Here is an 11553-nt window from a genome sequence, read left to right as displayed (position 1 = left end):
TACACTCAGTAGAAGATTTACAATGAAATACAAAGATTTCTCTCACTCAGACTTGAATTCTATCTTATATAGCTCAATATACCACTTGATGATTGATTGGATAATTTTCTTTGTTGTTCAAGTGTTTTCTGAATCTCTGTTAGATTCGTGCTTGTCTTCAAGTCTGCTTGGGCAATTTATAGCAGATGAAAGCTATTTGCCCGTTGATCAACTTTCGATCTCGATCGTCCATTTTGAATTGTAGTTGATCAATTAATTTTGCCAACTTGGTCTGCAAAAAATCATTTCGCCGTCTGTCAGAAGATTTAAATAAATTTGCCGTTGCTCCTCTTTAATCTGACAAAGCTTTTTCTTTGGAATGGGTAGCCTCCAAATTTGAATTTCTCTGGCATGACTTTTGTTGAATTATTGATCTGATGTGCCAAGTTGATCAAATAATTTATCTGCTGATTCTTGCTTGAGTATTAAAAAGATCTCCTTCGTATATCAGCTTCTTCTCCTTCGACTTCTTCTGCAGAAACAGAGCTTTAAAATGTTTCTGTCTAATTCTATCATGATGTCATAGCTCCTTTTGATGAAGTCATGTCCCAATAGTATATCATGTTCCACCTTGTATCATGGACCATTCTATTTCATATCATGAGCTATATATCATGTTCCACCTTGTATCATGGACCATTTCATATCATGATCGACTGGGAATCGAACTGTAGACCATTTGCTTTGCTTGGCAACGCTTCTTCCATCTCGACTGGGTATCCAATTGATACAATCCAAGACTTAAATTCTTTTGACTTATCTCCTCCACGTGTTCTCCACTAGCTTTATCACATTGTGATGTCATTACCCGATAGTCGTGACGTCATCACCCGATAATTCTCAACTATCACGATAAAAATTGTTCTTTCATGATAGTATAACCTGATATTACTATCATGATGACATCATCTCCTGATATTGCTACTTCACGATAGCAATTCATCTTTACACCAAAATTGCTTTTAATGAGAATCGAACTATGGATCATCTCGCATTAGGCATGCTTCAACAAGTCTTCTACCATCTCGATTCTCAACCTTTGGTAACTTTTGTTTTTTTTTGAATGCAACCTTTGGTAACTTGATGCTTCATAAATCTGTTAAGCTATGATCCCGCTTTCAATTATTCTTCTTTAAAACTGCTTTTTCGTAGACTTCATGTAGGCTTCATGGCAGTGGTGCACTATACTTGGTGAACCAGAACTGACTCAAATAAACTAAAATTGCGGTCTACAAAATACATTTGGCTCATCAAAACTTCTACAATATATTCCTAACAATAGTTAATATAGTTTATAAACAATTAAACAGATACAAAATGGAAGTTAGAAGTATATACCTTTCTCAATCATTTCAACATCATCAATATTTTCTTCAATAGAGATTGGTTGATTGGTTAACCTTAGCCAATCCTATGCACACACCAATGCCTCAACAATTCTAGGAGTTAGGGAACTCCTAAAGGCATCAAGTACCCTTCCACTTGTACTGAATGCTGATTCTGAAGCAACAGTTGATATTGGAACAGCTAGAATATCCCTTGCCATTTTAGATAAGACATGGAACCTTTCAGATTGTTGCTTCCACCATCTTAGAAGCTCAAAAGAATCATCCTCATCCACAATAACCTCAGAGAGATACACTTCCAACTCAGTTTTTTTCCAAGACAAATCCCCACTCACCAATTTTTGCTTCTTAATCTGAGATTTCAGTAATGATTGAGGTCTCCCAACAGAAACAGATTTAGATATTGTTATTGAGGGAGAAGATTTGTCAGATTGTTCAACAGACTGGACAGGGAAGCATGCAACATAATCTTCAAACAACTCCTTAAGGCCAACAATAACCTTATCAAACATTGTTTTACCCTTGTCCTCACCATATAACTGCTTAAACTGAATGGGCATATATTCAATTTTGTCCCTGGGGTCTAAGATATTTGCATAGAATATCAAAAAAATTCATTTTTTCAGGCTCACCCCAATACTTATCAAATTTTGCCCTCATATTTTTACTCATCAGTTTAACATTATCTTCTGTAGCTTCCTCCATATTTTTCAACAAGCAAGACAAATCAAAAATCTCAGAGAAGAAGGTATTAGAAGTCACATACAATGAACCAGAAATCCTAACAGTCTTTTTATAAAAAGATTTCAGAATCATAACCAAAGATTGAATGGATTCCCAATCTAAGAAATCAGGTACACTTCCACAGAAATTAGATTTAAATGAACTGTCATGATCATCATAGGCTTCAAATACCTTCTGAAACAATAATGCAGTATTAAGCATCATATATGTGGAATTCCACCTTGTAGGGACATCTAGACACAGAGAATTCTTAGCTTCCACCCCAATTAGATCAGATAGTGATTTAAACTTCTGCAACCTAGCAGGTGAGCTCCTCACATACCTAACAGCATCCCTGACTTTCTTAACAGAACTGTCACATTCTTTCAACCCATCCTGTACCACCAAGTTAAGGATGTGAGCAATGCACCTCATGTGCAAATACTTACACCTAACAGCAGTACAACCCCAAGAGACCAACTTCTTCTTCAAGAATCCTAGGGCAGTGTCATTGCTGGAAGCATTATCTACTGTCACACTAAACACTGATTTTAGACCCCAGTCCAAAAGGCAACTCTCTAAAGCCTTTGCAATAATTTCCCCCTTGTGGGAATATATAAGAACAAATGAAATAATTTTCTTTTGCAACTTCCACTCACTATCAATGAAATGTGCAGTTATGCACATGTAGTTTATTCTCTGGACTGAGGTCCAAGTATCAGTTGTGATACTTACCCTCTGACTGCTAGTCCTAAAAAACTTCTTCAAGTTCACCCTCTCATCAGAAAATATCTTGAAAATGTCCCTACTGATAGTCCATCTTGAAGAGATTTTAAACCTAGGACAGCAAACTAAAACAAACTTTCTAAAACCCTGTTCCTCAACAATCCTAAAAGGAAGTTCATCTAAAATAATCATCTCAGCTAAGGCTCTCCTTATCAAGTCTTGATCAAACACCCAAGTAACCAACACCCCTTCAGTTCCTTCACTACTTTGAGTTCCAGCAGAAGAAGGTGTAGGTCGGAATGTAAGTAGGGACTGCCAAGTCTCCTTAGAGTGAGGATTTTTAAGGCAGTTTACAATGTGAGTCCTCAGAGAAGAAGTCCCATGTTTCTTGGTCTCACAGCAATACACTTTTGCACAATATATACATTTTTCTTTGACGACAATGCCCTCACTGTCTTTGATCTTTTCAAAGTGATCCCAACATGGAGACCTGGTTTCAACGTCTTTCCTTTTCTTTGGAACAGGTGGAGGCAAAGGCTGCTGAGACTGAGGAGTAACAGTCTCTACAACTGGTGCTTCCTACTCAGGTTGGGTTCCAGATACACCAGTAAGACCACTAACACTTTCCATCTAAAAAGAGGAAAGTATCAGTGACACAATGGGAAATCACTCATTGAAAATCATCAACAGAGAATGGGCTTTGTCACATGTATCAATTAATTAAAGTGTTAAACAGGCAGAATTCAGTTAATTGAACATTTCATCATGTATGCAGAATTGCACATAAATGATTTAAGGGTCACATATCCATAAACTTACAATTTCACATTTTCACAGTTACAACTTACAACTTACAAATTACAATTTACAATGAAATCCATAATCAGGCATTCAAGCTAAGTAGATGTATGCTACTTTATATGCTCATCATTTATATGGATTTCAGTCACACATGAGTACATGCCACACTCTCACATTTATATGGATTCCACAAGAATACCAGCATGCTTAACATTTATATGGATTTCAGTATTTCACACACAGTTCCACACTTCCACAGTGGCAAGGGGCTAGGGCAGTATGGCTTCCACCACAGATTAGGTTATAAATTAGAAACCCTAATCACAGAATTCAGAAATTCACACTCAAAGGACTAGTGACATGCAATCCGGAACTTCTCAACAGATTTACAAGTATCATAGTCCAGTGAGTCCACATATTAGGTTACAAATTAGAAACCCTAATCACAGAATTCAGAATTTCACACTCAAAGAGTCAAAGGACTAGTGACATGCAATCCGGAACTTCTCTATAGATTTACAAGTATCATAGTCCAATGAGTCCACAGATTAGGTTACAAATTAGAAACCCTATTCACAGAATTCAGAAATTCACACTCAAAGGACTAGTGACATGCAATCCGGAACTTCTCAACAGATTTACAAGTATCACAGTCCACATAATCATAACAAATTAGAAACCCTAATCAATAAGACAAATACACAATAATCTATAATGAAAATGTAAATAGGGTTTAGTAATTACTTCGTTTCTCAAAATTAATCCCTCGAGAACAAAGGGCTTTGAATCCACTATTTCACCGTTCCACAGTTCCACCAGAGTCCGGTGACTGGACTAGGGTATAGGGCTTCCACCACTCCGCCAGACTAGTCGCTACTCCGAGTCTCCGAATAGGGCTTCCACCAGACTACAACTGTGAATGTCTAACAAACTGAGAGAATTAGACTGAGAGAGTGAGAGAACTGGGATTTGAGAAGTGAGAACTCAGAGTCTTAGAGAGTAAGACTCAAAGACCAGAGTGAAAGAGAGAACGAGAGATGAGAGATGAGAGATTGAGAGAAGTCTAGAAGAGTGAAATGGGAGCTCGGCTGCGCTGAATGAAATGGGTAATATATATATATATATATATATATATATATATATATATATATATATATATATATATAGGGAGCCATTCACATGCAAACACTCTTAAAATACAAACCTATGGACAAATATGGACCATTAGATTAGATTAAATTAATAGATTAGATGAAAGGGGGAAATGTGACGCCAGTATCATGAATAGATACTAAAAGGGCAATAAAGACAATTTAATGAAATACTTGTTAAGGTAGTAACATGATTCTAGCCTAAATTAAAGAAGAAGAATTAGAGTAGGATTATTCATTCTCCATTATGCACGGCAGTCAAATTCCAACGCAAACGACGACTCTAACGCCAACCACCACTGCAACGCCAATCGCCATTCCAACAACCGACTCCAGCAACGCACTGAGCGAGAACTGACAAAGGATAACATGGAGGATACACCGGCAACAGTACCAAGTAAGCATCCGAACTTGATTATGACATATGTAGAATAGAGCGAGGGTAATTACTGAATAGTATATGTGCAAATAATAGTAATGACAAACCCTAATCATGAACACGAGATGAATACTATGATGTTCGCGTGCCAGCGTAATACGGTGTGCATGGGAGGAATGTGGTATGTCCAGATCTAGGCTTTTTCTATTAATACACTACTATTCACTTTTTTGTTCGTTCTCTCATTAAAAAGTTTGGTCCATTATGTGTGCACGTGTCTTCCTATTTCTGTGCGTAGTATTACTTAGTGTGCACCGCAAATTATGCCATGGAATCGTGTTCACCGAGAATGGTGAACACAAAGCAAAACGACGTCGTTTTTAGGCAAAAAAAAAAAAAAAATCGCGGATGTGGAGTTAACGGCGCGCGTTTGATCAAATTATGAATTTTCTGTTATGAGATTATGAATTTTATGAAAATTCATAATCTCATAACAGAAAATTCATAATCTTATAACAGAAAATTCATAATCTCATGGTTCCAAAGTGAATGTGTAGGCATGGTTCCAAAGTGAATGTGCAGGCATAGATTCATAATTTATGAATGTCCGTGATTTCGGACGGGAATATGTAGGCATGGTTCCAAAGTGAATGTGCATGCATGAATTCATAATTTATGAATGTCCGAAATTATGAATGTAATGAAAATTCATAATCTCATAACAGAAAATTCATAATCTCATAACAGAAAATTCATAATCGCATAACAGAAAATTCATAATCTCATAACTGAAAATTCATAATCTCATAACAGAAAATTCATAATGTTATAACAGAAAATTCATAATCTCATGGTTCCAAAGTGAATGTGTAGGCATGGTTCCAAAGTGAATGTGCAGGCATGGATTCATAATTTATGAATGTCCGTGATTTCGGACGGGAATGTGTAGGCATGGTTCCAAAGTGAATGTGCAGGCATGAATTCATAATTTATGAATGTCCGAAATCTTTGTTCACCTCAAATTAAAGTAAAACCGCAAAATGTGAAAATAAAGAAGAAAAGTCACGCAATTAATTAAAAAAAAATAAAAAATAACGGTGTACTAACACCGTTGGAACCGTGTTCACCATTCTGGAACCGTGTTCACCATGAATGGTGAACACGGTTCCATGGCATAACGTCCCAATGTGCACATTATGGGCCCCCATAAGGCTGAAACAACACGCATGCATGGTAATAGATTATAAGGGCACGATTGTGAGGTAACAATTTTAAAAACGAACGGTGCACACAACTACTGTCTACCATGCACACATAGAGACCCCAGCATGCGCCTGTATTAAACAGACAGGTAAAGTGGCACCATGCACGCCATTTGGGCTACACGTGCGCACAGGCAAATTCAGACCCTTGCACGCAAAGACAGTCTACCACGCACACATTAAAATATCCCATAAGGCTGCCAAAAAAAAAAAGGGAAAATGGCACTTTTTCCCCCTAGTTATATACTTATAGTCATTTTTCCCCCTCAATTATTTAGGTAAGCACATTAGCCCCCTCAATTATTCTAAAAGTGGTGATTCCCCCCCCCCCCCCCCCCCCCTTGATATATTAAATTGACATTTCTACCCTTAAAGTAAACATTTTATTTATTTTACTTCTCCAACAAATTATCGCGTATACGTAGGGATGACCACGGTTCAGATCAAACTGAACCGGACACTATAGCAATTGAATTAAAAGTTTCCGGTTATGTTTCAGATCTAGAACCTAATATTTGGATTTCAATTTATTAAAATTATGAATAAAAAAATTGGATCTTGAACCGTGAATCGGCGGTTCTGGATCCGGTTCGCGATTTTGAACCGTCTTTATTTTAAAATTTTATTTTTTATTTTAAATAGTCTAAATTCAACAATAAATGTATTTTATTTTTTCAATTCGGAACATGAATCGTCTGTTCCGGTTCGCGATTTTAATAAACTCTAAATATCGAGTTTCGATTCTAAATTGTAATTGGAATATTTCGGTTTGGTTGCTATAGTGTTTGTTTGGTTTGAACCAAATTATTGTCATAATTTGTTGGAGAATGAAAATAAATGAAATATTTATTTTAAATATTTATTTTAAGGGTAAATATGTCCATTTAACATTTTAGGGGGGAAAACAACCACTTGAATAATTGAGGGGGAGAAAGTGCTATAAGTATATAACTTAGGGGGAAGAAGTGCCATTTTCCCAAAAAAAAAACCCCGAACACTTACATACAAATTTTATTTTACCGCACGTCATTTATAATTAGACCCCAACTCTAATGTGTATTTGTTGTGTACAGCAGGTGAAGATCAATTTTAACACAGCGAAAGAGAATGCGAAATGGAAATACGCGAAGATGGTGCAGAATATTGGAGACCTACAACCCCGAATGAGAAGACACCATACGAATGACAGAGATTCGAAACATTAGAGATGGGGAGCGAGTCATACATCCTAGTGGTGAATGATTTAAATTCTCCCATAGTGGAATTTGTTCTTATAATCTTACGAAATGAAATAATATTTGCATGTCGGTGCTCCTTTCTATACCTAGCATCTGTTAGCATTTAAAAACAATTTATGAGGTATTCATTTTTATTTAAACCATAAAGCATAAAGTCTACTCAGAACAATGTTGTGCACTTTTCTCCATCCACATCGAATGTAAGATAAAACCTTTGTTTTGCTAATTCTTTGTCCTGTTCATTTTATTAAATACTGTCTCAAATTGGCATTATTTGACAAATTTTTAATAGGCTTTCTATACAGAGACTTGAGATTACAAAAAATGACTTGCGTCATAGAATTGCAAAAGAGGTAACGTATGGGCTCATTTTGTTTTGTTTTGTTGTTTACTTTTAAATTTTATTTGGTGGTAAGCTAAGTGAGCTTGTGGTCAAAGTAGTTTTCTAAAGCAAACTTTCTGGGTATTAATTAAGTTATATATCTAACCAAATTGAACTTGCATCTTCTCTAGGCAAGAGGGTAACACCCTGGAAAAATGTCCACCCACAAGAATATGAACATGCTAATAAAGCATATCGTAAAACAAAAGATAACACCAAAGTAACGACAAACTAACATGCACACAAAATAATAACAATGCTCTGATTAAATCGATATACACGAGCACACTAGAACTATTATCACCCAACTCAAAAAAGAATGTTACCACTAATTAACCAGTACTTGTGTGCCAATATAATACCATCAAGAAGCAAACTATGCACAAAAAGATGTTCGCACAAACAAACGGATCTGTGTGCACAACAACAGGAAGACCAAAAACTATAGACAACACAGTTTCCCATATACATGTGCACACACGAGCAAAAACCCAATCAGACATAACTACCAAAGACACGTGGCTGCACGGATGGAGGAACAGATATGGACTGGCTGGTAAGCTCGAAATAGGTTGGCCGGATCGTGTACATTATGCTCCGAAATCACAAACTCCTTCATGTAACGCAACCTGAGCTTATGCAAAGTCGTAGTGTCTCCCTTGACTAGACCACACTCCCACTCGGCGACACGCTGACCAACATACGACTCCATGTGCCGCATGAGAAAGACCCCACAATCAATCTTCTTCTTGGAATCGCGCCAGGCCATTTGCAACTGCTTAGACTCCACACAAACACAAGCCGCAGACCTCGGATTAGAAATCTCTTCAAAGAACGCATAAAGCATACCCTTCTGAAATGCAAAACAAACCAAACAGTTACAAACCATGAATAATATACCCAAAAGGGGAAGGCAACGGGGGCAACACTAACCAAATCCTCAACACAATCACCATATTTCAACGCCTTTGCCCTGTGGTAATCCTGATGTGCACAGCAATGTAACAACATAAGCGCATCAAAATCGTGTGCACGCAATACAAGTACCGTCTGCGCAAGCCATAAAAAACAAGTAAAAACAGCAGCAAAAATGTAAATACACGCACAACACAAGTTGAAACCAAAAAAAAAAACAGCCCTCCTAAGCATTACATAGGGTAAAATAACCCTAGGTTTTATCGGATGTTCGGACGGGTTCGGGTGGCGTTTACTGCCTCCCACCCGAACCCTCTGCATCCGTCTTGTAGTAGCATCGGGTCGGGCGTGGTAATTGGATACGGTTAGCTCCACGGACTCACCCATCGGGTTTTAGGTCGGCCGGGTGGGTCGGACTTCTCGGGTTTTGCACACCCCTATTTATAATAGTAACGATGGATGGGTCGTTATATCGTGGACCGCGGTCAAAACGGCGCCGTTTCTTTAAGTAAAGAGACGGCGCGTCTTTAGTTTTAACGGAGCGCGCATTTTTTTGTATGTTAATTATCAACTGACACTACAGTATATCTAAATTGACACTGCCTCACGTATCATTTTTATATTATCAAATGAAACTGCAGTTATATCAAAATGATACTGTAGTTGTGGTGAAATGAAACTGCAGAGTATATAAAATGAAACTGAATAATATTTCACATATTCGAGTGTATATTGTAAAATGAAGCTGTAATTATATCAAAATGATCATGTAGTTGTGTTTTAATAAAACTATAGTGTATATAAAATTCTCTTTATGGGAGAGGATTTCGGGATAACCCGGGTTCAATTCCCACAAGTGACGATTCCCTTTGGACCACCTTCTGTGCCTCTCAGAGCGAACCGGGTGGACCTGGAAAATGAAAAAAAAAATAGTGTATATAAAATAAAATTAAATAACATTTTCACACCAGGATTATGTGGTCCAATGGTACTCGGGTTGGACTTCCATTTGGAAAATTATGAGTTCGAGCCTCAGTGGAGGCGTTGAACAGATACTACAATGTAATAGAGCCAGTAACTTACAAAAAAAAAAAAAAAAACATTTTCACATATTTGAATCTATAAATATCGAATGAAACTGTAGTGTATATAAAATTAAACTGAATAACAGAGTTACTTTTTGCGGAAGGGTGCAGAAAAGTATATGAACAGATACTACAATGTAATAGAGCCAGTAACTTACAAAAAAAAAATAAATAAATAACATTTTCACATATTTGAATCTATAAATATCGAATGAAACTGTAATTATATTGAAATGAAACTGTAGTTGTGTTGAACTAAAACTGTAGTGTATATAAAATTAAACTGAATAACAGAGTTACTTTTTGCGGAAGGGTGCAGAACGACGAAAAACGGATGCCATTTCTTTTCATTAAACAAAACGACGCTATTTTGATGCGCGGTGCATAATTGATTATGCACCGCAGTGCATGATATAATTTGCCACGATAGATGAGATGGGAGAAGACTTAAACCAAATGGTGAAAGCCCAAAATGAGTGTGGGCAATATCCAAAAAAAATGGATTGAATTTATAATAACAACTTGAACTGCTAGTACAAAAATGATCAAAAAAAATTTAAGAATTTGCGTCTAAAGTTTAAATATTAAATATGTAAAGTGAAGACGGTAGCATTTTTGTAATTAAAATGTCACTATTTAATTTTTTTTATTTAAATTAAAAATAATCCGCGTCCAAAATTTGGGAACTTCATTGTCACGTTGCTTGTTTCGAAGGACTATCTGAGTCCGAAGCTCTCGCCCTTGGGACGTAGATAGTAAACGCATTAGGCCTTTTTTTTACCCAAATATGTCAGCGCCAGCGTCGTTTCACTCAGTGCAACAATGGCGCTCTGCTTTCACTACCATTCGTCTCCCTTCACTTCCCCAAACTTACTCGTCTCTCCCGTTTAAAGAGACTCCCAAACCATTTTTCTCTCTCGGTGCGAATCACCAGAGCGAAGACGAATTGAAGAGTCGAATTTAAATGCGGTGCCGGAGCAAAAGAAGGCGAAAAAGCTGTCGGAACAGTACTCGTGGAAGCCAAGGATTATCTCTACTGGCTCGGTGCCGAGGCAGATAACATGAACATAGCCGTCCGCGCTAGGGCGGGAGTCATTGATGACCTCTTCACTGCAATTTCCTCGGAGAAGACTGTAAGTTTTCATAAATTGCTTGTATTTGTCACAACCCTCAAGTATGAAAATAAGAAGAAGAGATAAAGAGGCAGAGAAGAAGGAGGTAAAGAAATTCAGAAGAAATTTAGGTTAAGGAAAGAAATCTAGGGTTTGATTCAATTCTCAAGCATAAAAACAAAGATACAAAAATGCTAGATTAATAAGCGACTATGCTAATGCTTCCAAGCTCAGCTAACGGCCTCCGGAATCTTCGCACAACCTTCTTCCGGCACCTTCTTCATAATCGCCCAGCCTGGAAGTGGTTTTCAACCGCTTCACCTAATACGACGTCGTCCCTTCTATTCGTCCCAACGGCCCTCAACGGCTAGTTTCACACGATGTCGTTTGCATT

General features: G+C 37.3%; 1 protein-coding gene across 1 annotated transcript; it reads right to left on the bottom strand.

Annotated features, from left to right (window-relative positions):
- Positions 1-1450: 1450 nt before the first annotated feature.
- On the bottom strand, positions 1451-11192 carry LOC109173951 (zinc finger BED domain-containing protein RICESLEEPER 2-like). Its single transcript, XM_019323273.1, has 5 exons — positions 10953-11192; positions 8948-9097; positions 8637-8900; positions 2018-3413; positions 1451-1968 (listed from the first exon to the last, which is right to left on the bottom strand). The coding sequence occupies exons 1-5, from the start codon at positions 11190-11192 to the stop codon at positions 1451-1453; spliced, it is 2568 nt and encodes an 855-aa protein (XP_019178818.1).
- Positions 11193-11553: the final 361 nt, after the last annotated feature.

This window comes from Ipomoea nil, unplaced genomic scaffold (genome assembly GCF_001879475.1).
Source record: "Ipomoea nil cultivar Tokyo-kokei standard unplaced genomic scaffold, Asagao_1.1 scaffold0510, whole genome shotgun sequence".
Lineage (NCBI taxonomy): Eukaryota > Viridiplantae > Streptophyta > Magnoliopsida > Solanales > Convolvulaceae > Ipomoea > Ipomoea nil.
The sequence above is the reverse complement of the archived record's forward strand: the minus strand, read 5'-3'. Positions and strand labels throughout refer to the sequence as shown.